At 43.1% G+C, this 27,593-nt stretch overlaps 3 protein-coding genes across 12 annotated transcripts; 2 read left to right on the top strand and 1 right to left on the bottom strand.

Annotated features, from left to right (window-relative positions):
- The first annotated feature begins 449 nt into the window (after positions 1 to 449).
- LOC135095022 (microcephalin-like) lies at positions 450 to 11,326 on the top strand. Of its 2 annotated transcripts, none has more exons than XM_063995638.1 (10): positions 450 to 742; positions 1,010 to 2,193; positions 2,383 to 2,525; positions 2,680 to 2,838; positions 3,316 to 3,471; positions 4,312 to 4,463; positions 4,671 to 6,158; positions 7,159 to 7,399; positions 8,933 to 9,046; positions 9,538 to 11,326. In XM_063995638.1, the coding sequence occupies exons 2-10, from the start codon at positions 1,026 to 1,028 to the stop codon at positions 9,733 to 9,735; spliced, it is 3,819 nt and encodes a 1,272-aa protein (XP_063851708.1). In that variant the 5' UTR covers positions 450 to 742; positions 1,010 to 1,025; the 3' UTR covers positions 9,736 to 11,326. The 2 variants fall into 2 exon arrangements, with proteins under 2 accessions (XP_063851708.1, XP_063851706.1); XM_063995636.1 differs by having other exon boundaries at positions 452 to 759.
- LOC135095023 (GATOR complex protein NPRL2-like) lies at positions 8,168 to 21,532 on the bottom strand. Of its 9 annotated transcripts, none has more exons than XM_063995646.1 (9): positions 21,397 to 21,531; positions 14,949 to 15,065; positions 14,506 to 14,802; positions 13,307 to 13,567; positions 12,915 to 13,103; positions 12,225 to 12,421; positions 11,737 to 12,086; positions 9,499 to 9,664; positions 8,168 to 9,057 (listed from the first exon to the last, which is right to left on the bottom strand). In XM_063995646.1, the coding sequence occupies exons 2-7, from the start codon at positions 15,063 to 15,065 to the stop codon at positions 11,783 to 11,785; spliced, it is 1,365 nt and encodes a 454-aa protein (XP_063851716.1). In that variant the 5' UTR covers positions 21,397 to 21,531; the 3' UTR covers positions 8,168 to 9,057; positions 9,499 to 9,664; positions 11,737 to 11,782. The 9 variants fall into 9 exon arrangements, with proteins under 9 accessions (XP_063851716.1, XP_063851718.1, XP_063851711.1 ...); XM_063995648.1 differs by having other exon boundaries at positions 9,458 to 9,664; XM_063995641.1 differs by lacking the exon at positions 21,397 to 21,531 and adding an exon at positions 16,025 to 16,183 and having other exon boundaries at positions 11,742 to 12,086; positions 14,949 to 15,071.
- On the top strand, positions 21,452 to 27,593 carry LOC135095024 (programmed cell death protein 10-like). The gene is made up of 6 exons (XM_063995649.1): positions 21,452 to 21,586; positions 22,399 to 22,568; positions 23,952 to 24,129; positions 24,387 to 24,523; positions 24,758 to 24,918; positions 26,399 to 27,593. Exons 2-6 carry the CDS (start codon positions 22,488 to 22,490, stop codon positions 26,481 to 26,483), a joined length of 642 nt encoding a protein of 213 aa, XP_063851719.1. The 5' UTR covers positions 21,452 to 21,586; positions 22,399 to 22,487; the 3' UTR covers positions 26,484 to 27,593.

Genomic DNA, 27,593 nt, shown 5'->3' on the forward strand with positions numbered 1-27,593 from the left:
GTCTAGAAGAGCAGTATGAGTGGAACCCCCCAGACATGTGAAGCATACTCCATACATGGACGGATAAGGCCCTTGTACAGAGCAGCTGAGGGGGTGAGAAAAACTGGCGGAGACGTCTCAGAACACTTCATAGAAGCTGTTTTAGCTAGACATGAGATGTGAAGTTTCCAGTTCAGATTATAAGTAAAGGACAGACCGAGGATGTTCAGTGTAGAAGAGGGGGACAGTTGAGTGTCATTGAAGAAGAGGGGATAGTTGTCTGGAAGGTTGTGTCGAGTTGATAGATGGAGGAATTGAGTTTTTGAGGCATTGAACAATACCATGTTTGCTCTGCCCCAATCAGAAATTGTGGCTTCCCTGCGTGATATGTTTATCTCCTGAAGGATGCAAATGTACATTTATGTGAAATGCATTTATCATGTATGCTATCCAGTAAACGTATTATGAAGTAACTGAAAGTATTTTTACAACAGTTATCATCACCTCATTAGAAAACCTCAATAGAAAACGGCGGAAATTTAACGTCACTATCATCTTATAAAACGGCAGCTCTGGACTGGCTCCGATGGCAAGGCGGACACAAGGGAGAGAGGAAAGGGGAGAAGAGCGCCAATCAAGAGCAATCAGCTGATGCAGGGCGGGAGTCACAGGCGTTCAAACTTCAAACATTAGCTGGGAAGTGTTGCCGTGATGGAGCCGCGGGGACTGCTGGCAGGCACCCTAACACACACTCTGCTCTGAGGTGACAAGGGGGTGAAGGTCAGTGGTGTGTGGAGCTGTGGGGAGGTGTTATGTAATGTGTAATGTCTATGTGGTAAATAGTAAACTTTCTTTTTTTTCCTTGTTCGCCAGGATTCTGCCTTTTTTCATACATTTCTTTTAACAAGTTAGAGTTTCCCCACCTTCCTGTGTTTAGTAAGGAGGAAATACAGAAGCAGGCAGGGAGAAGGAAGATTGAAAGTCCTGGCTAACTCTTGCATAAACTTGCTTAACTCAACCACCTCCCCAGGGCACTGAGGCACGGGATGAAGAGGAACAAGGACCCCACCACCCCAGGGTCACCTCCTGAAAGGTGGGGAGAGCAACCCCTCAAGCCATACTCCTTCCTCCTCCCCCAGGGGCACCGTGGCTCCTCCAGGGTGGTGCCGGACACCCCCACCAACACCCCCAAGTCCCTGACAGACACTTCTAGGGTGACCATGGTGCTGGAGACCCCTGAAGATCTGATGGGGGAGTCTGGGATGCTGGACAGTCCTGGGGGAGGTCCTGAGGGCAGCACAAGTAATCCCCTGGCGGCAGTAAAATTGCGACGACGAAAGATACTGTCATTCCTGGAGTCTGACTTTTCACAGGGGGAGGACGGGAGTACAGCGTCCTCAGACAATGACACAGTGGAGAGCCAGTTGACCCCCAAGGAGCAGCGGCTGTGGTCCAAGGTGCTGCCGGCCCTGGGGACACCTCAGAACAGCCGCAAGCGTAGATCCATGGCCAACATCATTGTGCCCTCAGACCTCAACGACAGGGACTTCCTTGCCGCCAAGCTCAGCCACATCCAGCAGGAGGAGGAGAGTGCCAGGGCCAGGCGGCGGTCCAGCACACACAGCACACCACGAGCGGCCCCTACCACCCCAGAGGTGACAAGGAGGGACCCACAACAGGCATCCACAAGCAGCAGGGCCAGGCAGGGCAGGACCTCTGTGCTGGGAACACCACGGAAATCTTGGATGAGGGACAGGGGGAGTAGAGAGTGTACCACTACCACCACCACTGCTACCACCACCACTACCACCACCACCACCACCACCACAGCAGAGGACTGCAACGCCACAATACTGTTCAATGACGAGGATTTGCAGTTAACCCCAGTACACTGTAGAGAACGGCCAGAGATGGAAGGTGACAGACAGACCACTACTACTACTGCTGCTACTGCCACTCCTACAGGCACCTCAGAGGACGCTTTGAGGCACCTACAGACACGTAAAAGCCCCCTGCTGCAGCTGAGGAAGTTCAACACAACAGCAACGCAAAAAATGGTTAAGGAATTGAAGGAGGTGCCACCGAGAACTAGGAGAGGGGAGGAGCTTGGAGGACCTGATTGCCTTCCTCTGGTTCTTCACTCCACGCCACAGAGGAAGGACGGTTCTTCTGGTTCTGCTGGTTCTGCGAAGGACCCAAGTTGTGTTCTGAAGGGTGAGCATTGTTGTTGTTGTTGATAATGATGATAAAGGTAAGTAGTCAGATTTTTTTTATTTTATTTATTTATTTATTTTTTTCTGATGATAATTGTAGTTTATCTTGTCATGTGTATTTAATTTTCTTTTTAGTCTATAATTTTTTTTTTGATTCCGGATTTTTTTCTTATTCTCACGTTCCCGACAGGTGTGGTGGCTTATGTGGAGGTGCGAGTGGATGGAGAGAACAGATCGGCAGTCATCAAGGAGCAACTGGGGACTTTAGGGGCTAAGGTGGAAGCTAGGCTCACTCGAAACACCACCCATGTTATATTCAGGGACGGATCGAAGGTGTGTGTGCGTGCATGTGTGTTTGCGTTATTCATTCTCACTCTCCTGGTTTTGTGATGTCTAATTGTTCCTTGATTTAAATGTCTGTTTGCTTTACTCTCTCTCATCTTGCAAGTTCTCATCACCAAATCACCACATCACCTGACATCCCCAGGCAATGTTCCTCCGAGCCAGGGAGCGGGGGCTACACATCCTGTCTACACTGTGGGTGGAGGCTTGCAGGGTCTCCCTCAGCCGGGCACCGGAGAGCAAGTACCCCAGCACATCCATGGAGACTTACTCATCCGACATCCATATCCCCAAGAAATTTAGGGTTAGTGGTGGTGGTGGTGGTGGTGGTGGTGGTGGGGGGGGGCAAATTTATCATCATCATTGTCACTATAATTTCAGTTCCCATTCTTCTTTTCCCATGATATAAAGTCCAACAGGTTATTTGTCTTGAGGTTCTGCAGTAGTTCAGTATAATCCTTTTTGGCTGTCATTTTCCTTAGCCAGTGGTCCTCTTGCTTGAGAAAATAACTGAATAGATATGAAAACTCGACTCTCCTTTATCATCAACAAATTAATGGTACAACAAACTATTATCTGTCCACTTCCATTACTAACTGATGTACTGTCCATGTAGCTTTTGTTTCCTATGTAGTATTGACATTTATATAATATTTTCTAACTCCAAAGATAAAAATAACACACATTATAAAATTTATGTGCTAAAAATGTGTAATATGTGTGCTAATATAAAAAGACAGTCTAACATAGCGTATTTCCCTGCCCCCACACACACACACAGCGGTCAATGCACGTGAAGAACATCGAGGAAGACCTGAAGTTGGCGGAGGCGAGGATGCGACGGCGGAAGAGAAATGCTCCTGCTCCTGCTGCCACGCCCCCCACTGACCCCATTCCCCCCGGATACTGCACACCGCGCCACAGACTTCTGAGGGAGGTGAGGCGGCGAGGGACAGGGAGAGAGTACAAGGAGGTGGATAAAAAAATGAAGTCCTGTTTTTTTCCATTGTTTTCTTATTTTTTTGCCTCCTTTCATCTACCATACTAGAAAGCAGTGTTTTGAGAGAGAGAGAGGGAGAGAGATGGGTACAGAAATCAAGTCCCCATTTCTTTATATTCTCTCTCTCTTCTCACTCTCTTTTATCTATACAAGGAAGTGAGGTGGGACAAACAAAAATGAAATATATATTCAGTACTAGAGAGAGATCTATGTAGAAGTGCTGTTGGTCTTTCCTATGTTGAACGAGCTCATTAATCATGTTGTTAGTGCTGAGACATTAGGGAGCTTTAAGATAAGATTAGACAGGTTTATGGATGGGGATGATAGGTGGAAATAGGTAGGTATATTTCATTCAGGGACTGCCACGTGTAAGCCTGGTCACTTCTTATAGCTTCCCTTATTTCTTATGTTCTTATTTTCTCCTCCCAACATGCTTTCACCCTAGATACAAGAACGGACAAGTGAACTATCAGTATCTGTATTTTAAGAGGTGGATACAGTAATTAACTCCACTTGCTTGTTTTTCTCTCACTCTCATTTCCACCTCTCCCATCATTCCGCTCTGTCCTCCACTCCTTGCTGTTTCATCCGTCCCTTCTCTGTCTTCTCTATTCCATCTCTTCAACCTTCACTCCTCTATGCTCTCTTATCTTCCCTTCATTCTTTTAATTCCTCTCGTTTCCTCTCCTCACTCCACTCCTTATTTTCCATGCCCCTCTTCCATATCTGCCATCACTGTTCCCTCATTTCCTCCCCTTACCCATCTTCCCTCGCCAGGATGTCAACTCTCCACTGTACAGCATCAGACACCTACTCTCCCCTCACTTGAAAGGGAGCTCGTCTGGGTCCTGTGGGGAGGAGGAGGAGGAGGAAGAAGAGGAAGATGAGGATGGTATTTGCACTCCGCTGGCCAAGAGACTCTTTAAGAAGTAAGAGGAAGGATGAATGTTGCAGTTTTTCAAATTAGTGTTGTGTGTGTGTGTGTGTGTGTGTGTCAGTGTGTGGTGCCTTGTCTGGGCCGCCTTGTGTGTGGGATTGCTTGCCTGGCACATAGACAGTTATTTAATGTTTGCAATCATATTGAATGCTTTTTTATCTTCCTGTATTTGCTTTCACCAAAAACTTCACTCCCACAGGTTCATGTTACGTCAGGAGGCCAGCAAGAGGAAGGTGGCGAGTCAGGAGCTTGTGGCGGAGGCAGTGTCATCAGAGGCTGGAGGAGGCAGGGCAAGTGGGACGGGGGATGCCTCAGACAGCCTAGATGGAGGCCAGGACAGCTTAAAGTTACGTCTGGAGGAAAGCGACTCGTTCTCCAGGCGGGCAAGTTCAGAGATGGGGAGTGAGAACAACATGTCCTTGCCACGGAGACTCAGCGTGGAGGTGGTGACTTGTGAAGGCAACTCACTGCCCAGGCAACTCACAGAGGAGGCACCCAATGAGTCAGTTCCACCAAGAAGGCCTGGACTAAGCCATGGCGAGTCATTGGAGTCACTACCAGTAAGACTTGATAGAAATGAGGTGATGAGTTGTGAGTTGCCGGTACCCTTCGCTGATTCATCAGGAGCAAGTCAGGACGAGTTTGCATTACCCAGAAGACTTACCAGCAGCTGTACAAAGGCTGAGGGGCAAGGCGGGACACCTAGAAGCAGAGGAAGTGGTTGTTTTGGATCAGTGGACTCAAGCAGTAGTGGATCTATGGTGGAGACTCCGGTTGTGGCCAGGAGGAGGCAGTCTGTGAGGCTCAGGGCAAGGCTGCCGGAGAGTGAGGGGTTCAGCGAGGGCGAGGAATGGGAGATGAGACGAGGTAACAAGAAAAACAGTAGCAAGACTGACCAGAGCCCCACACCTTTAGCGGCTGAAGAAACTGCACCCAAAAACAACAAGAAGAACATTACCAAAGCAAATTTAAACCTTGTAGAAGAGACCACAGCCAAGACCAAACCAGACCCTGCATCATTAGTCCCAAGAGAAGAACCCACACCTGAAAACAAGAAAGAGAACAACAGCACCAAGACCAGCTCAACCATAGAGACCATCCCAGCATCACAGATTGCATTTCCCAGCACCCAGATCAGCTGCTCCCAGAGGGGCCGCCGACGCCTCATGACCCTGGACGACGAGATAGTGCCCTCGCAGGACCTCATCACCCCTGCCACCCCAAAGGACAAATGCAAGGGACCCTACGACCACCTCCTGCACCCTCAAGATAGGAAGACAAAGAGGAAGCGTTTAAGCCGTGAATTGTTTGCGCAGAGGAACACAAACGACACAAACTCAACCAATGCCGTCTCAGCCTCCACAGCCCCCAGCACTTCAGGGAGTGGGACGACTGGGACGAGTGAGTCTAGCAGGGCAGGCCGTAGCAGTTCAAGCAGGTCAGACACACAGAAACATAAGGAAAGCTCTGGCGATGACAGCGTGTTTGGCGAAGAGCGTATTGTTATGCTGCCACGCTCTCGGCGGTCCACAGAGGAATTCAAGATGGTGGCCGGCCGTCCCAAGCCCCGGGGGAGTGTCAGGAAAGGCTGCGGGAAGAGGAAGAGCTGCCCCCCTAGCCGGTTCTCCTCCTCATCCTCCTCTGGTTCCTCTTCCTCTTCCATGTGTCTCACTAGTCTGCACTCCAGGTGAGGCTTTGCTGTGTCTTCTGTTGCTGTTGTGTGGTCGACTGGGGGAAAGCTGGGCAGAGAGAGAGGGAGAGAAAGAGAGAGAGAGAGAGATGGAGAGTTAGACACACAAACATATGAAGAGAGAGAGAGAGAAAGACACACCCACATGAAGAAATAGAGGGAGATGAACAAGGAGAAAGAGAGACTGAGATGCACAAAGACAGAGAGAGAGAGAGAGATCAGGAGTAAGACACCCAAACACATGAAGAGAGAGAAAGACACACCCATATGAAGAAATAGAGAGAGATGGACAAGAAGAAAGAGAGACACACACATGGGGAAAGACACAGATGCACGAGAGAGAGATTATTGTTGTTCCTTTTAAGCATTTTTCAAGACACAAGTAAATTTAGACTTAAGAATGAGTTGCCAATGATTGTTTTAGGACAGGAACATTTGTACGTCATGATTTACCTTAAAGTTTTTCAATGTTTCTTTTATTTATGTTTCGTGTTGAGGTTGTGTAGGTAATAAAACAGTAATGCTATAATTTTGTTCTCTCTCATTCTATTTTTAAACCTACTAACGATTTCAATCTCCAACGGCCAACTATCACCACTATCACTACCATTTCTGTCACTCCACAAACAATTACCACTTTCCGTCTTATCACACTCCACATAACCTTTTCTCCCACTGTCATGCTCCACCCAACCATTTCTCCCAGTCCACATTACAAGCTTGTCTTCCTCCACTGCATTTGTAAACCTTTCCTCAGATCTCCCTTTCTTTTCCTGCTGGACAAATAGACAGGTAGACAAACACAGGAAAGCAAGACAGGCAGGCAGAAAGACAGGTAAGACAAAAAAGCAAATAAAGATGAGAAAACAAATTGATAAACAGACAGAAATAGACAGAAAATAGATAGATAAGCAAATAAAAACAGAGAGAGAGAGAGTGAGTGAGCAACCAACCAGCCAGCCAGCCAGCCATCCACTAACACCCAACCATCCGGCAGCGACAAGAGAACCGTAATACCAATCATTCGGAAGCTGGGAGGGTACCACGTGGGAGAGGGCGTGGACCAACAAACCTCCCATGTGGTGTGCGGGGAGCAGAGACGCACCCTCAACCTGCTACTGGGCATCGCAAGGGGCTGCTGGGTACTGGATGTGTCATGGGTGTATCGGTCTCTGGAGGGCAATGCATGGGCCCCTGAGGAACCCTTTGAGTTGACGTCCTTTGCCCCGGGAGCCAAGGTGAGGTGCTGGCGGCTGGCTACTGTGCTGGGGCCTTTCCTGTGTTATTTAGCTGTTCCTAAGGTCTTGGCTACACTGATATGCCCTGTTCTTTCATCTATATTTTATTTTTTTCCTTTTAAACTTATCATCTTTGGAATTGGAGGTGCTGGAGTGTGGCTATACTGCTTGGCTATGCTCCCAGGGTCTTGGCTACACTGCAGGATTGTGTTTCTATATTTCTGTTACTTTAATGTGTCAGTTGTGGGTTGTATGTGGTTTTCTGTGCCTCTGTTTATGTGTGATTGTTTCATCCTCACTCAGTTTTGAGATTTGCCTCCTTCCTCAACTTTTTTTTGGTATTCTCTCAAATTTCAAGTTTCTTTGTCACCACAGTAACAATAATTAGATCTGTGTTCTGTGGTTTTCTTTGTCCCTGTGTATATGTCAGTTTTAAGATCTGCCTCCTTCCTCAACTTTTTTTCTGTTATGCTCTCTCAAATTTCAAGTCTCTTTGTCCCCACAGTAACAATAATTAGATCTGTGTTCTGAAACCTCTCTGCAATGCATCCTGACTGCTTTCAAAGGGCTCTCGTTGAAGCTACACAGGTTTTGAATAGTGTTTTTACAATTTCAGTGACAGATTAATGAGATTTTTACGTTATTGACTGGAAAAGCACTCTTGAAAACCCAGTTAATCATCTCTGTGGCCCTTGAAAATCATCATGGTGAGACAGCGAAGCTTTGGACAGATGCTGCACTGTGCAGAGGTCAATGAAAGTACTTGTGTGTCTGACTAGAGCAGTTTCATATATATTTATAGAAAATTATAGGCATTGTTACATTTACATAAGAAAATATATACACTATAAAATTTCCTATTATGTGCAGTGGAATAATTGAGCAATGACAGCAGATAAAAAAGCAAGAAAAACAAACAAACATTTAAAGGAATCTTGATCAATGATAATGGCAATACAAGAACATTTTTTAAGCATCCGTACGTAAAGAGAATAATATCAGTAATAATTATGGGCTAACAAACGAACGAACGAACTAACAAAAAATAGATTCATGAGAAAAAGAAAGAAAAATAATGATGACTAAAATTAATTAAACACAACAACAACAACAACAACAACAACAACAACAACAATAATAATAATAATAATAACAACAAGCACCAACATTATCAAAATGCAACGCAACCCAACGCCAAAAAAACAAAAAACAAAACGACCCTAAACTGACACTTCACCCACCCCTCAATTAAAAAAAAAGAAAGAAAAAACTAACCTAAGCCCAGCAATACAAAACCACCGCAGACTAACCACACCACAGCAAAAAAATAAATAAATAAATAAATAAAAAAAAAAAACAACTCAAATATAGAAAAAAATTAACCTAACCTAATCTAACTTCAACAATAACATTTCTTTAACATATTCTCAGATAAGACAGGTTTATATTCTTATCTTAACCTTATGTATTTACCATTAAGTTCACCACACTCCCTAAAAAAAACCTTAACTTAACACTAACTGGCCCTAACAGGCATGTCGGCAGCAACGTGAGGCACAGGGCAGTTCGTACCAACACACTCTGTTCTCCAAGGTGGGGGGGGTGTGTGTGCTGGATGGCAGCTCCCCCCCAGCAGCCCAGCTCAAGGTAAGGAGTGTCTGGGGAGGAAGAGTAAAGCTTATGTGAGGTTTGGTTAGGTGAGGCTAGGTTAGATGTGAATATTGAGGAGAAATAGGAGGAGAAAGGTGAGGAAGAAAGGAGAAGAAAGAAGAACAGGAGGAGAGAGGAGTATGGAGAGAAGGAAGAACAGCAGGAGGGGAAAGAGGAAGAACAGAAAAGAGAAAATAAACAGCATGAGAGAGGAAGAAAAGGAGGACAAAGAAGATAAGGGGAAAGAACATTTTATAACTCATCAAATTATTTCAACTTAACACACCACCCACTACCCAACCACAACTCACAAAAAGACAACATCCTCGCAATACATCAACAATCAACACAACACAACACAGCCAGTACCTAACAAACTGACTAAATGCATCTCCTCACAGCCAGTACCTAAGAAACTATGACTAAATGTATCTCCTCACAGCCAGTACCTAACAAACTATGACTAAATGCATCTCTCCACCACACAGGAGCTGCTGGAGCTGTGTGGTGCCTCTGTGGTGCCCAGCGTGCGTAATGCCAAGCTGGTGGTGGGCGGCGGTGATGGCTCCCACAACACCCTGGGCAGGAGGAGGCGAATCCAGGTGACCCATGTTTCTGAAAAGTGGGTCCTTGATTCAATACAGCATCACAGACTCCACCCATTACAGGACTATATTCTAAGCTGACATTTGGGGTGTTTATCAATAGTATGGGGATCTGTGCCTTATCTTGTGCTTAGATCTTCATGTCAGACTCTATATTATGTCTCAAAAAAGGTGTTCTGCCAGTCGTTGGTAAGGTATTAGTGTTTTATCCTATCTGTCATTAAGTTTGGTTATGTTCAGGTTACAAGGGCAGATACTGTGACGTCTCTACTGTACTGTGCCCTGTTGTTGGAAAGATGCTTTATCATAACCTTGGCTATCTTTAATTAAATTTCTATGGTCTGTTTTCATCAAGATATTAATGTTCTGTCTTTGTTTTAGCTACCTGTGATTACATTTGTAAGGCTGTATGGTTCAAATGATCAACACTAGCACTGTCTTCCTCACACACAGCCCAGTACTGCCCTATCACCAGAAAGACAAGTTTAGCACAAAAGACAGCAGTTTAGCACAAAAGACAGCAATTTAGCACAAAAGACAACAGTTTATCTTCACCTTAGCTATCTGTAATGAAATCTTAAGGCTCTATAGTTCAAATTATTAGTGCAAATAGGATGTCTGCTTCCAACACATGCCTATCTTGACGTTATCCATCTTGAATGAAATCTTAAGGTTCTGTAGATTAAATTATTATATCCCATTCTTACAATCCCCTATTAATTTACCTTCAACAAGAATCTCAGGTATGTTTAGACAAAAGTGAATGAAAACTCCAAATATCCTGTATTCACCCACATTCTGTCCCTTACCCTGAAGTCCTGAAGCCCTGACAAGTCCACCCACACGTTGCCAAACCTCAGACCCCCGCCAGATCAGGGATTAAGGGAAGAAAATTAGAAAACAAGGGTAGGGTTAGTAAATGTTAGTATGTAACTTGTGACGGCTGTACATAGTGAGGTCAGTGTACTAGGGTGTGCGTGTGTGTGTGTGTTCGGGTAAATGTTTGGGTGTTTGTGTATACATGGGTGAATATACAGGTTAGCCAGTATCAAACGGTGAATTTTTAATTTTTTTGTGGGTGTCTTTGGTGTTGTGTTTATTGTGTAAAGCTAGAGGGGTTGTGATGCTTCTCTTTGCATTCAGGGTGTGGCCAGGAGTGTCTAAATTCTTTCGTTTTCTACTTGGTGTTTTGAATGTTTGTCTCTCCTAATGCACTTTTATAATATTGATAGATAGTTATTTCTCAAAGGTAATTAACGTCGTCTGTTCAGAGCCATTTTTCACAATGTCGATAAATATACATATTTTTCTACGCTAACTTAAAAGGTTGTTCGTCCAAAGCCATTTTTATAACTGATAAGTCAACATATTTTTCTAATTCAAAAGGTTGAGCCATTTTTCATTAAGTCAATGGCTGTTGTGTCTTGTGTTATGTGTGTCACTCATCCACTCAGCAGGAATTGTTTGTTGTTTGTGTTCATGTACATTTGTTTGCTCAGTTAGTGACTTTATAATGTTGGTCTTCCTCTTTTCATTATCTGCTCCTCCTCCTTCCACTTTTACCTTAATTATGTCTCTAACACTCTCTCTCTTTCTCTTTTTCTCTCCCTCTGTCAAAATACACTGACAAATATGTAAAGCTGCAATGAAACAAAGAAAGAGATCATTTGTAGGCTTTGTGTTTTATTTATGTCTCCGGTTCTGATCAAGTTATTCGGGATTTGACCAGTCTACGCTTGAGAACCTTGAAATAATGTGCCACTATTTATATCACAAGTATAGGAACTCAGAATGTATTACACACAACCCTTGTCTCATCTCTCACCCCCCATCACAGCACCACACATCTATCTCTCCCTCCCTCACCCAACACAGCATCACACAGCCCTTCCCTCACTCCCACAAACCTTACCTTCCCACACCACAGCCACAGGACCCCTCATGTCACTTCCACCACAGCAAACCCTCCCTCCATCACCCATCACATCACTTCCACCACAGTACACCCTCCCTCCAACACCCAAACCTGACTTCACACATCACAGCACTACACAACCATCTCTTCCTTCCTTACCCACACACCTTACCTTCCCCCTACCACAGCCACAGCCCCACAGGACCCCACAGATCACTTCCACAGCACTCGGATGTTGGGATCTCTCTCTACGATATCACTGAGCTCTTTGAAAGTCAGTCCGAGGCGGCAGCAGATCTCGTCAAAGTTATGCTGGCCGCTGCAGAGGGCGTGGATGGCATTGTGCTTGCTGGGGGTGTGGTGTGGGTCCTCGGGCGGCACCAGGAGGGGGTACTGGTGCAGACGCCGGATCAGCTTGTTTGTCAGGCCGAACTGCACCAGCCTCCGTTCGTCAATGTTAAGGACCTGTGGGTTGTAACGGATGCACAAGCCTCGCACGCTGACCCCATATGTCATGCTGCAAAGGTGAGGCATGGGGTTAGTGATACTGAATGAATTAATGCTGTAATGTTGTGCTGCTGGGAAGACGGACTAACAAAGTAAAAAAATAACCAACAAACTGATATACTCCCAAAGTCAGCCACCACAGTCTAACCTGCAGTAAATCTCTAGTATCTGGCACAGCTGCGGTCTGGAGGCACAGTGCTTGCTGACTGTCCTTCGGCACTCCTCCTGCAGTTCTGGGTCCTCGTAAAGGTGCCGGATGCCAGAGGTCACCACGTACACATTGGAATACTGAAAGATCGGCAGCAGGCGCACTTGCTCGTAGTAAAGAAGGTTCTCCACGCACGCCTGTAAAGGGGTACGGTTTGAACTCCAGCACAACAACAATGACAGCAATGGTAATAAATGCATTGGGTGTGTCTTGGTGGTGTTTGCAGTGCCTGTGGTGTTTGGAGATGTGATGTGGTGTGGTGCTATGTGTGTGGTGTACTGAAATGTGGTAGTTTTTTTTCTTCTTTTTTTTGGGGGGATGGTGGGGGCAGTCATGGTGTGTTTGTGGTGTCTGGAAATGTTGTAAGTATTGTGTTTGTGATACTGTGTTGAAATGTGGTTTTATTTATTTTTTTTTTTTATGTGGTAGTGTGTTCAGGGTGGTTAGTGTTCATTCTGTGGCGGAAATGTAGTCGTGGTGGTGTTTGGAAGTGTGGCAATGCGTGCGTGCGTGTGTATGTGTGTGTGTGTTTTTCCATAAGACAGTGTATTTATAACGAGACTTGCACTGTAGCATATTAGTAACATTGAAAATAGTAATGCATTCAAGTAAACACTAACACAAACAAACCTTCACTAAATTATTATCGACATCAGCCGCAGCAGCAATCTTGGCAACATGTGAGAACCCATCAATGTAGGGAAGAATCTGTTGCGTAGTAAGATCCCAGTGGTCCCCCCGGCTATACACCCTTTCCGAGATGAGGACCGGAACGTGGTGATCCTCAACCTGCAGGGGGTCGGGCCACAGCCTCACCACCTGGGGGAGGCTGAGGGTCACAATCTGAAGTGGCTGGGAGTGTCTGAGTGGTGTTGTGTGTGTTTCTGATGATGCTGTGGTGGTGCTGTGTTATGAGGAATAGTGTGGGTGTTCTGTGATGAATAAATGATAAAAAAAACACACATACACACATACACAAACACACATACATACAAAACAAACACTAAAAACAACACTACAACCTTGAGATGCAGGACAGAGGTGGTGGTGCTGTCAGACGACCTCCTGCGGCTCTTGGCTTCAGACACGGATGACTTCCTGTAGCCCCTGAAGGTCGCCTCAGACGGCCGCTGGTCACTGTAGAGGCTGAGGCGCCGCTGGGGAGGGGTGCTGCCATCTGTGGTGTTGTGCCGCATCAGTTGGCTGGGCCGCCGCTCCCCCTCGCCACCCCCCAAGGTTATGGTGACGGTGCAGTGTCCACTCTTGTTTAGATCCACGAGTACCTGGTGGTGGCTTAGTGGTTACTCAACACAGTGAAGGGCAGTTTTCCACAAAGACACACTGATGTTTGTAATGGACTAAAAGAGGAGACAGTTTTGGAGACAAGTGTGCACAGAGGAGCAAAAAATATATAGACATGTAAACAGAATCTCACTAGTGTAGCTCAGGCCCTGGAAACCACAACTAGGTGAACACAAACACAAACACACCCTGGAACCACAACTAGATAAACACACACACAAACACACCCTGGAACCACACACACAAACACCCTGGAACCACAACTAGGTGAACACACACACAAACACCCTGGAACCACAACTAGACAAACACACACAAACACCCTGGAACCACAACTAGATAAACACACACACAAACACACCCTGGAACCACAACTAGATAAACACACACAAACACACCCAGGAACCACAACTAGATAAACACACACAAACACACCCTGAAACCATAACTAGGTGAACACACACACACACAGACACACCCTGAAAACCACAACTAGATATACACACAGACTAGGGTTGCCATATGTCCGGATTTTCCCAGACGTATCCGGAAATCAGATAACGAAATCTGCATCCAGGGGGATTTTTGAAAACTCCTCGAATGTCCAGAATTTCACCTTCCATCATTACTAACTGTTAAAAAATCACATTTATTAAATTTCCTTGGGTTGAAATGATGGGAGAGAGAGAGAGAGAGAGAGAGAGGGGAGTTCACCGAGAGGCAGCAACTTTGGTTTGGTTTCGGTCAAGACTGACGTGTATGGGTCCTGTATGAAGTTGGTGCTCACAGCCTTCCCAACCACACACAACACAGACACACCCTGATAAACTGATACTGATAAATACTGATAAACTGACACGACTGATAAACACACAAACACACCCCTAAAAACCACAACCAAGCAAATGCACACACGCACCTGCCGCAGGAGAGCCGGGATACGCGCACGGCCACTCGGTGATGACAAGAAGCCATCCTCCAGTTCAAGATTTTCCAGGTATTCAGACAACTTCTTAACAGCCGGCTCGTAATGCACAGTGCGGGCCGAGGACTCGCACACGAAGGCCAGGTTGAAGATGAGAGCATTGCGCTTATAACTTGGGCTGCGGATTTCATTGGGGTAGCCTGTGATCTTGACTCCCAGGACGTTGAATGTTACAATACGCTTCAGCACCTGCGGCTTGGGGATGATGAACACTGAGACTGCATCAAATATCTGGGGAGAGAACGAAAGGTGTGTGGGGTTGTACAAGTCACAATCACCTTCAGAAATTATGACTATCAAATATTTATAGAGGAAGACAACCACACACCACACAACGCCAAACACCACACCACACCACACCACACCACACCACACACCTCCTTGCTGATGCAGCCTTCAGGATGTTGGTGCATGATCTTGGGGCCGGCTATGTGGTGGAACTCAGCTAGGAAGATGCCTCGAATGGGACCCTCTTTCCCATATTCCTCTAACATCTGCATCTGAGAGAAAGAGAGAGAGAGAGAGAGAGAGAGAGAGAGAGAGAGAGAGAGAGAGAGAGAGAGAGAGAGAGAGAGAGAGAGAGAGGATAAAAGGAGAATGAAGAAGAAAGTGAGAATGAAAGAAATACAGAGAGAGAGAGAGAGAGAGAGAGAGAGAGAGAGAGAGAGAGAGAGAGAGAGAGAGAGAGAGAGAGAGAGAGAGAGAGAGAGAGAGAGAGGATAAAAGGAGAACGAAGAAGAAAGTGAGAATGAAAGAAATACAGAGAGAGAGAGAGAATTATTATTATGGTACCCTGCCTCTGTTGTGAGTGTCAGGTTTGGAGCAGGTGTGGGGTAACAAACATACTCAATGACAGGTATTAGGAATGGGGGGGAGGGAGGGGGGGTAGATAGGGAGCTTGATCATTATTATTATTATTATTACTAATATTATTACTATTATTACTATTACTATCCTTCCTGAACATGAAATAATAAACAGCAAACTCAATATGCCATCTACGAAAATAAATAAATAAATAAATAAAAGAGAGAGAGAGAGAGAGAGAGAGAGAGAGAGAGAGAGAGAGAGAGAGAGAGAGAGAGGCTAATTCTTTTCATTACATCTATTGCATAATGTTTTTTTTCTTTTTTGTATGTGTCTTTTTTCATAGCCAATTAAAAGAAACGAGGTGCTCTGTAGTAAATAACGAGTAATATTTCTTACGACTTCTACTACTACTACTACTACTACTTTCCTAACAGTATATTTGCTACCTTACTCAGCTCACAGTACCTCCTATCTACTACTACTACTACTACTACTACCAGCAAGGACAGGACGCGGTTACACTGATAAGCCCAGCTATTTTCCTTCATATCAGTAATAACACTCTTTCGCAACAAACATTCCTTAGATAGGCAGCCCAATAGTTAAATAGGTAGTTAAATAACGTATGCACTTTCTCTCTTACCTTATAGATCAATAAAACAAGCCGTAAAATTGAAAAAATCTGGAGTTCTTTTGTATTCCGCTAAAGTTGTTTACATTTTGTTCTCACAATTCAGCGTTACCAGATTGTTTTGGCCATATTATCGTATCTTGATCTTGATCTTGATGGTACAAGTGGCACAGGATCACTCCTGAGCCAGGCCTTTGGATCGGCAACTCATGTAGAAGGGAAAAAAAAAAAAAAAAAAAAAAAAAGAGAAACGAACAGCATCCTCTATCCTAATTGTTCATACACCTGGCACGCCACATTCTCTCCAGAAACTCTTTCACCGCCTCAATCATCCTTTCATTCGCCTCTCTACACAGTCCCAGCCACAACACCATCCATTCCTTTCCTGTCTTCTCCACTCTTTCATTCCTATCATGCCCTAACTCAGTCAGTATCACGAGACGAGACCTGCTCTTGATGGTACAGGTGGCACAGGATCACTCCTGAGCCAGGCCTTTGGATCGGCAACTCATGTAGAAGGGAAAAAAAAAAAAAAAAAAAAAAAAAAAAAAAGAGAAACGAACAGCATCCTCTATCCTTATTGTTCATACACCTGGCACGTCACATTCTCTCCAGAAACTCTTTCACCGCCTCAATCATCCTTTCATTCGCCTCTCTACACAGTCCCAGCCACAACACCATCCATTCCTTTCCTGTCTTCTCCACTCTTTCATTCCTATCATGCCCTAACTCAGTCAGTATCACTTGCATCATCTCCTTCCTGTCTCTGGCATACTTCACACACTCCAGCACCACATGTTCCACTGTCTCATCCTCTCCCATGTCACACATCTGGCACACTTTGCTGCGGGACTCAGACCACCTGTAACTCCTTGCATTCACATCCATACACTGTGCCCTCGCTCGGAAGAGATCACCGCCCAGGCTTCCATCATACCACCTTTCATACCTCGGGGCCTCTTTCTCCTTGTACCATTCCAGGGTCTTCTTTCTTTCCATTTCATTCTTCCATTCATTCAATCTCACACATTTCACTTCTTTGTCTATCTCATTCTTCCATTTTCTCACATCCCATTCGGCTCCCACTCCGCCTCCTCTTGTTACCACCCATTCACGCTCATTTTGATCCCTCCCTGCCATTCTTATCGCCCACACAACTTGCAATCCATTCCTGTCTGTCATTCTCATGCATCTCTTCCTCCATTTGCTTCCACTTTCATTCCACAGGTACACCTTCCTTGCTATTCTTGCATCATCCATTCTCTCAAGCCTAAGCTTGTACCTAAGTGTGGCTTTTGTGAGTCTTTCTCTAAAGGTGCTCCATCCCATGTCACCTCTCAAGGCTTCAACTGCTGTGCACCTCGGTGCACTCAGTGCCATCCTTGCTACTCTATTCTGGCCCACTTCTAACTTATCAATTTCATTTTCATTCAATGCAATCACATCCATACCATACATTATACATGGCACAGCCACACTCTTCAGGATACTCTGGCAGGATATGCCAGATAGTGAACAGGTGTTTAGAGCAGATGAGAATGAGAAGCTGACAGATATTTCCATAACTAGGAAGATAGTGGAACAGGAGATAGATAGGCTAAAAAAGTTCAAGACACCAGGACCTGATGAAATATATCCCAGAGTACTTAAGGATTGTAAAGAGATTATTAGTGAGCCGTTAGTTTCTGTCTTTAGGAAATCACTGGAGTTGGGTGAGGTACCAGTAATGTGGAGGCAGGCTAATGTAGTACCCATCTTTAAGAAAGGAGATAAAACTTTAGCATCTAATTATAGACCTGTCAGCTTAACTTCAGTTGTAGGTAAAATGTTAGAGTCAATAACAGTGAGGAACATTAGGGAACATTTAGACAAACATAACTTGATAAATCAGTCACAGCATGGCTTCACGAAAGGGAAGTCTTGTTGAGTTTTTACAGTAGGGTGTACGAGGCAGTAGATAATGGTGATAGTTATGATATCTTATATCTGGACTTTAGTAAAGCATTTGACAAGGTACCCCATCAAAGGCTCCTGAGAAAGGTTAGGGCACACGGGATAGATGGGAAGGTGTTAGGCTGGATAGGGTCATGGCTTGGTAACAGGCGACAGAGAGTGGTAATAAACGGCTCGAAATCTGAGTGGGGTCATGTAATTAGTGGGGTGCCACAGGGATCAGTATTAGGGCCATTGTTATTTCTAATATATATCAATGACTTGGATAGTGGAATTAGTAGTGATAATAGTAAATTTGCGGATGACACAAAGATAGGTAGATTAATTAGGTCAGAATCAGATGCCATCGCCTTGCAGGCAGATTTAGATAGAATGAATGAATGGACGGATAGATGGCAAATGCAATTTAATATCAATAAATGCAAAGTGCTTAGCGTAGGTAGAGGAAACCCACACAATAGGTACACATTACACAACCAAACTCTGGTAGGTACAGGGTACGAGAAGGATTTAGGAGTTATAGTTAGCTCTGAACTCTGTCTAGGGAAACAATGCATAGAAGCCAGAAACAAGGCAAATAGGGTACTAGGATTCATTTTTAGGAGTGTTAAAAGTAGAAGGCCGGAAGAAATATTAAAGTTATACTTGGCGCTGGTCAGACCTCATCTAGACTACGCTGTGCATTTCTGGTCCCCACATTACAGGAAAGATATAGGTCTATTAGAATCAGTACAGAGGAGAATGACTAAAGGGATACAGGGGATGAGGAGTATTCCTTACAAGGCGAGGTTGAAGCTGTTAAATTTACATTCTTTAGAGAGACGTAGGTTAAGAGGGAACCTGATAGTCTTTAAGTGGTATAAGGGTTATAACAAGGGAGATGTAAGCAAAATTCTTAGGATCAGCAACCAGGATAGAACAAGAAATAACAGGTTCAAGCTTAAAAAATTTAGGTTTAGGAAGGAGATAGGAAAAAATTGGTTCTCAAATAGAGTGGTAGATGAGTGGAACAGACTCAGTAACCATGTAGTTAGTGCTAGGACACTAGAGAGCTTTGAGAGAAGATTAGACAAGTTTATGGATGGGGATAACAGATGAAAATAGGTAGGTATATTTCATACAGGGACTGCCACGTGTAAGCCTGGTCGCTTCTTGCAGCTTCCCTTATTTCTTATGTTTTTATGTTCTTCCACACTTCTCTCAACACATCATACTTGCTCTCATCCTTGCCCCGCTTCCCAATCAATTTACCATACTTATCTTTTCATTCTTGGCCTTTGCACACCCACTAGGACTCATCCACATCCCTAAGTACTTGTATTCTTGCACCTGTCTCAACTCATTCTCTCCAAGTCTCCATACCACATTACTTTCATCCTCTGACTTATTCACAATCATTACTTTGCTTTTCTCTCTTTACCATAGCCATCCACTACATCCAACAAACTTTGAAGCTCATCTGCCGATTCACTCATAACAACTACGTCATCTGCATAAAGGAGCACACATACTTTATCATTCCCCACACTTACCCCTACATTCATTCTTCTCATCCTGCCTACTAGCTCCTCTGTATACAGGCTAAAAAGGGTTGGTGATAATATACAGCCCTGCCTAACTCTCACTCTCTCACTACACAAGTTGAAATTATTGTACTTCTGGTAAAATTATCGTACATATGTAATTATTCCAAATATTATGCAAAACTGGCACTTTCCAAATACAGAGAGAGAGAGAGAGAGAGAGAGAGAGAGAGAGAGAGAGAGAGAGAGAGAGAGAGAGAGAGAGAGAGAGAGAGAGAGAGAGAGAGGTGTATGTGTGTGCGCGCACACCCCCTAAACACCTCCAGACACACTCCAACACCCCTAAACACACCAAATACACTGAAAGCACTGTCACGGAAGACAAATACTACAAAGACAGACAGGGCAGCAGGAAAAATTAACCTAAATATTGTTTTCTTAGCATTTTCCTGTTTTATCACCTCCTCTATTCCTTCTCCCTTCCTCTTCCTCCTCTATTTCTCTTATTTTCTTACTCATTCTACTCTTACCTACACGTCTGAGTTTAGAAACACGTGGAAACACCAGGAAAACACTGCAAAGTACGATAAATATTACCGAGGAGACAGCGGAGCCGATCAAAGGCCCGGGTCAGTGATGGCGGCCGTGACGTCACGGCTATTTTACGTACCGTAACGGATTTCATTTCGAAATTGACTTCTCGAAAAAATGGAGCTAGGCTCGAATGCCTTATATATTTTGACTTGACAAATATTTTAACTTATATTCACAATATTACAACAGCTCCAGCCAGAGTAGTATTTAAAAAATATCCAAATGAAATATGGAAAAAAGGTTGAAATATTCGGCACCATTTAAATCATTGAAAAGACCACAACATTTGAATTTTCAGGAACGTAAAAAATTTTAAAAAATCTGAATTATCATCTTAGACCAACAAAAGTTACCTGGAACAAGAAGTAAACAAATAAAACCGAAATTGTGTAAAAAACAAGTGTTGGAACCTAAACACGATGAAAAACCACTGAAAAGTCCACCCATTTTGACTCAACACCAAGGTAAAACACTTTAAGACATACGAACTATTTTTTCAAGCAAAGAAAAGTTAGTTACAAGCTGAAATAGAGAGACAATAACACAAAAAGTGTTGTAATCGCAACTTTTAACAGGACCATAAACCATTTATAAAGTCCACTTATTTCTCTCAACAGGAACGAAAAAACACTTTAAAAATCATAAGCGATTTTTAGAAACACAAAAGACGTACTTAGAGCGTGAAATAAAAAAACAAGTTTGTCAAAATACTGCCAAAAAAACACCCCACATTTTCGTAAAGCAACACAAAATTGAAAATAACTCAACACAAGCAACGAAAACACTTCTAAAGCAAATAATTATTTTTTATAAACCATAAAAACATGCTATACCACCAAAATAAAGAAGTTAAGAAAATTACCAGAAAATTACCAAAAAGTATTGGAACCAACAGGTTGGCACAGGTAGCCAGCTATCATGGCGGCCCTTCGCAGAGGAGAGAACGGCCGCTATTTTGCCTGTTATTCTTCCATCGTAACTAAGTGAGGCAATGGCGGATATATCTAGCTAGCGGATATGAAAGCCTAGTCATGTGGCTCCACTTTGTGATGTGCTAGGCTTACAATAAATAAGAAATGAAGCAGATAAAAGCTCATAATAAGGACGCCCTACCTCTATCTGTTTGTTTACATAGATCTCCCTTCAATATTTAGCTAAATTTTCAGACTCAGATGTGAGGAAACCCTAAATAAATAATATATAACCTAAAAAAACACCCAAATAACGAATAAACTGACAGGAAGTCCGCGGGAGGAGTGTGTTACGGTGAGGGCGGTAAGGCTGACAGGAGGAGGCTGCCAACACTGTACTCACCTTAAGTAGCTGTGTCTGGTGATGCTTGATGGAGGAAGAAGTTGCCGGGAATATGCAAACACTGATTGCTATTAGTTGAGTGTGTGCCAAGACTGACCAGTGCCAACCAAAGCAATATAACACCAGTCCCTGCCTCCCCAGCGTCACCACCACCACCACGCCCCCTGCCCTCACAGCACTTCCTTACTCCGTGAGTCAGTTTCCTCTTACACCCTCATATGACTACTATATTTTTTGTGTGTTATTTTATGATTTCTAAACTATTGTTTAAACATTTTGTTTATTTCTTACTTTTACTTAATTTAGACCGTTAAGATTTTTTTTTTTTCTCTCTTTCTCGCTCAGTTTCCTTCGCCGTCTCCCTCTCTCTCTTATCTTCTTATACTCTCAACACTTATTTCCCAAAATTCAAGGATTTTTTTCTTAATGCTTCGTTTTCAGTGCACAGCGGAGCCTTACTTTCACTCTTAATAGGATTAGAGAGAGAGAGAGAGAGAGAGAGAGAGAGAGAGAGAGAGAGAGAGAGAGAGAGAGAGAGAGAGAGAGAGAGAGAGAGAGACACTATCTAATAAATATTCATATAGTAAACTGATAAAAATTCAAGTCATTAATTCCAACAAAAGGCACAAAAATGGCCGAATAACAGAACCGTACGTGAATTGAGATGCTGAAAAAAGATAAACTAAAACACAATAAAAGTGCCAAGAAAAGAAAGAAAAAGAAAACTGCGACAATAAAAAAATACAAAAAACGCTGTAAAACCCGGACAAAACTGCTAAAATGCGCTAAAATAAGAAAACTAGATAAAACCAAGAAAACACAAAAAAAACACCAAACAGACAACAAAAAAACACACAGATAACAGATAAAACACCATAAAAACACAAAACACAAAAAACAAGGCACAAACAACACAACAATTACCAAAAAACACAAAAATACAACAACTGTCCTTGGCTCGAGACGGACCAAGCAGCAGGACCTGAACTGTTTACTTCCTAGGTGTGGCAGAAACAGGTGAGGGCTTCGTCCACCATTTTTCGCCTGCATTTCTCGACTCCCAAGCCTGAGGTGGGGCTGCTGCTGCGATAATGACCATGGGAGACCACGCACCTAACGCACCCGTGGCCTCGCTTGTGTATCCGGTGCTAATCCGCCCAATACTTGTGCAGGTAGGCAATGGTAGTCACCTGGCCAGATGACAAACCACTATTTTTATTTATTTATTTATTTTTTTACAGGTATTTCATGGGACGGGGAGATCTTGGGGCTTATGGATGTTATATTACGGTATTAATTTCTAGTCTAAGTGTTTATGAGTGGGGAAAAAATTGATGTTTATTTTATTTTGTCATCTACGCAATTATTATTATTTTTTTTTTTTTTTTATTAAGAGTGTGTGCGTTTGTGTGTTTGTGTGGATGGATTAAGGCATATATTTGTCTTGTTTTTGTTTTGTTTTGTTTTTATATTTAGTTTTCTTATCCTCGTTATCAATCATTCATTTACTGCCTGTTTATTATTATTATTATTATTATTATCATTATTATTATTATTGTTCTCGTTTTCATTCATCTGCCTGAATTATGTGTATTTTCCTTTATTTTCCCCTTTATTCTCATTATCACTCTTTATTTTCCCTGTTTATCTAATTCTATAATTAACTCTTTATTTATATCATTTATTTACCTGTTTTCTATTCATATTGTCCACAGCAGTTGTTATTATTGCAGCAGTAATAATAGCAATAGTAGTAGTAGTAGTAGTAGTGGTGGTAGTAGTAGTAGTAGTAGTAGTAGTAGTAGTTTAATTTGTAACAAATCATTTACAATTAGCTCCATTTAAAACTATGCAAGAATTGAACTTAACTCCAAATACAAACAGACACACACAGACACACAAACACACTTAGAAACACTCAAGCACACCAAACACACTCAAAACACACACACAAACACACTTAAACACTCACAAACACACTTAAACACTCACAAACACACACAAACCCAATTAAACGCACACGTACACACTCAGACGCACTCCAAACACACCCTACACACACCCTACCTTGCCATAGACACACTTAAACACTCACAAACACACACAAACCCAATTAAACGCACACGTACACACTCAGACGCACTCCAAACACACCCTACACACACCCTACCTTGCCATAGACACACCTATCATTCAAAAAACCTCCCAGCACCACATTCCTTACTCTCACCCTAATCTGCACACTTCCCTGACTATTCTATCACCCTATCAGACTCTCACCTTTCTTATTTCCCTAATGCTGTCACCTTAACAACCATCCAGGTCTTTATCCTTTCACCCTAACACCCTAACTCATCCCTGACACACCCCATCACCCTAACAGCTGTATCACCCTTCACCCTTCACCCTTTGCCTTTACCATCTAAGCCATCTCTGGAAAAAATAAGTTTATTTTCTTACTCTGTTAACCAAACACGCCAAACACACACATGTACACACACAAACACACTCAAAACGCACCCTAATGCACCCTGAGGCTTCATTTAACCACACAGATTGAGAGAGAGAATGTAGCATCCAGCCAGACCCTGCGTGCTGCCCTGAGCCGAGTGGAGGCTGCTTACCCAGGCTTCACGTACGAGCTGGTGATGGGACTCGTGCGCAAGGCCGATCTCTCTGTCAACATGAATGAATCGGTGCTCAGGCTGCAGGGGTCTGTTAATGAGACTGATTGTAAGTTTGGGCTTGTTTGGGGCTTGGCAGAGTGTGTGTGTGTGTGTGTGTGTGTTTTATTTGGAATATGTAATCTTATTAATTGCTGTGTGTGAAAATAATTCATTACATTGCTTATATTATCTCTCCCACCACCACCACCAACAACAACAACAACAACAACTATTACTACCCCAATCATCACCACCAACAACATCACTACAACAACAACAACAACAACATTCCTATCCCTACCACCACCACCACCACCACCACAGCCAGCGACTACCGCGTCACCCGCACGGAGGACGCATTCCAAGAGCTGAACCGAAAGAGCGCCAACCTTAAACGCATCCTCTCTCGCATTCCTGATGAAATAACAGACCGCAAGACTTTCCTGGAGACAATTAAGCAAGTATTTGATTATCGTCTGTTACAGTAAAATCCCTTTTTTTTTATTTTAATCGATTTTATGAGTACACATTGATTTTTTATTGATTTTAAGGCTCGGGAAAAATGTGCCAGATACTTGAAGCTGCCGGATACTCGAATGCCAGATGAGAGGGATTTTACTGTATTACATGTGCGTTGATTGTAAACATACCTTGCCCCACGCACACCCACTTACCCATCACCCGTCACCAGGGAGATAGCCAGTGCCATCAAGAAGCTATTGGACGCAGTGACAGAGGTTTCGCAGTTCATCCCAGGCATGCAGGGGAAGCAGGCCCTGGAACATCGCAAGCGAGATTTTGTTAAGCACAGCAAGAAGTTTAGCAACACCCTTAAGGAGTACTTCAAGGAGGGACAGTAAGTATGGGAGGCTGAAAGGAGAGAAGTGGGTGTGTTTGGGTGTGTTTGAGTGTATTAGGTGAGTTTGGGTGTATTAGAGTGAGTTTGGGTGCATTTGGGTGTATTTGTATGAGTTTGGGTGCATTTGGGCATGTTAGGGTGTGTTTGGATGCAGTTTGGGTAAGTTTGGATGTGGTTGGGTGTACTTGGGCCAGTTTGGGTGTGTTTGGGCCAGTTTGGGTGTGTTTGGATGAGTTTGGGCGTGTTTAGGTGTGTTTAGGTATAGAAAACAGGCAGTACTAGTGTTTTACTGTACATTAGTAGAGAAGCAAGTGTAGTGTGGGTGTTTTAAAGAGGAAAAGACTCAAGATGTACAGTGCTTCAAGGAGGGGCAGTAAGCATGGCCAGAGGGGAGATAAATGTATAGAAAAGTACTGTGAGTGTTTATGTGCTGGGAGAGGTAGAAATATATAGCAGGAAGCACAGTAGAAGTGAGTGTTTGTGAACATAAGGAACGACAGGATGATGGGTGTTAAAGATAAAATTGCAGTGTTTCAGGGCAAGGCAGAGTGAGTATGTAGGTGTATATAGAGAGAAGGTATACTTGAGAGTGCTTCAGTGAGGTGTGTAGGCAGGCAGTTGCACTAATACTTGCTCTGAGATGTATTCTTAGTTAAACTGTGAGGGATTATGCAGAAGATACAGTGAAATAGAGTGCACAGGAGGTGGCGTTGCAGTGACGTATGAGCAAGAAAGTAGGTAATTATTGCTCAGGATACAGTGAAGTGATTTTTATAACTTCATTCACATACATTAGATAAAGAAAAAAATTATAGAGACTAACTAACATAACTCTTTTGTCTGTCTGGGCTATATCAGAGAGGTGCACTAGTGGCTGATGGAGGTGTGTGTGTGTGTGTGTGTGTGTGCTGGTTAAATAGATGGAGTGCTGGAAGGATAACATTAGAGTCCTTTGTCTGTCTGGGCTGTGAAATGTACCAGTGGCCGATTGAGGTGTGTATGATGTGTGTGTGTGTGTGTGTGTGTGTGTGTGTGAGTGAGTGTGCATGTGCCTTCCCTGGGCTGCCCTTTGTGGGATTGGTAGCTTGGTTAGGTAGATAGAGTTCTGGGAGGACTAACAGGACCAGGTGTACACGCAGTCTCTTCCTTCAGCCTTAAATGAGAAAAATATGATCATTATTCTACTGTTTCTGGTATATTCTACACCAACACAAAACAGACATACAGACATACACTGACCTGTTACAAATCATCTGGTGCACTTTATTTAGTCTTTCAATGACAAAAATATGATTACTGTGTTGTTTGTATTATAATTATTCTCATTATTATTATTACTATTACTATTCTGTCATCATCCTACACACAAACAAACAAACACACACACAACTGTACATAGTAACCAGAAAAACAAATCTTTAATGAAATAAACCAAGGAATTTTCACCCATACTCTCTCTCTCTCTCTCTCTCCACAGGGCCAATGCAGTGTTTGTGAGTGCTACCTTCCTTATCCATCAGACCAACCTTATCATGCTGACAGTGAAGGACAAGTGTGAATGAAGGGCTGGCCGACACACTGGCAGAGAGAGAGAGAGTGAGTGAGTGTGAGTGAAAGGGTTTTGATTGAATTTTTTTCTTATTTTTATTGATTGTTTTGTTTGTTTTCATTTTTTTTTCTATTTCTTTATCTCTTCTTCGTGTTTTTTCTTATTTCTTTCCTTGTTTTTCTCATTTTTTCTCTTATTTTTGTCTTCTTTTGTCTTTCTATTCCTCTCTCTCTCTCTCTCTCTCTCTCTCTCTCTCTCTCTCTCTCTCTCTCTCTCTCTCTCTCTCTCTCTCTCTCTCTCTCTCTCTCTCTCTCTCTCTCTCTCTCTCTCTCTCTCTCTCTCTTGGTAATGATCATAAACATACATAAATCTGTTTGTATATGTATGTACGTATGTGTGTGCGTGTGTGTGATGTAATGATGTAAACAAGAAAAACTTCATTCAAAATAAGATATGTTTTGATTCTTTGATCTTAATGATGTAGAACAAAAAGATGAATAATGATACAATAGAACAGTAGAAGAAGAAGAAGAGGAGAAGGAGGAGGAGGAGGAGGAGGAGATAGAATAATGATAAAAGACAGTTGTAATATTTTTCCTTTATATAATATTTCTGTGTCTAAAATAATAAGCAGTATTTATGAGTGTAGGGAGAAACTAATTGAAAAAAAAAAAGAATAAAATAAAATAAACAAATAGATGATAATATTCTTGGAACTAAGTTAAATAATGGAGATATATACATATAAATATATAAATAATAAAACTATATATATATACTCTATACATAATGCATATATATACAGTACAGCTATACATATACAGGCAAACGAGGCTAATTGGGTATGTGTATACTGTATGGTATGTATAATTAGAGTGCTGGATAGGAATAGTATGCGGCTGTGTGTGTATGTATGTGTGTGTGTCCAAGCTTACACTGTTACCAAGTACCTGTGCGTATATGTCTGTGTGTACGTATGTATGTCTCACTCCTACTGTGATAATGAACTTGGCTAACCATTCCTCTGTGTATGTACGTGTGTGTCTGTACGTGTGTCTGCAAAGCCGTAGGGGTCCATCTGAGCTTTGTAAAAATAGGCCAACTGAATAAATCATTAAGTTCC

The sequence above is a fragment of the Scylla paramamosain genome, chromosome 47 (genome assembly GCF_035594125.1).
Source record: "Scylla paramamosain isolate STU-SP2022 chromosome 47, ASM3559412v1, whole genome shotgun sequence".
NCBI lineage: Eukaryota > Metazoa > Arthropoda > Malacostraca > Decapoda > Portunidae > Scylla > Scylla paramamosain.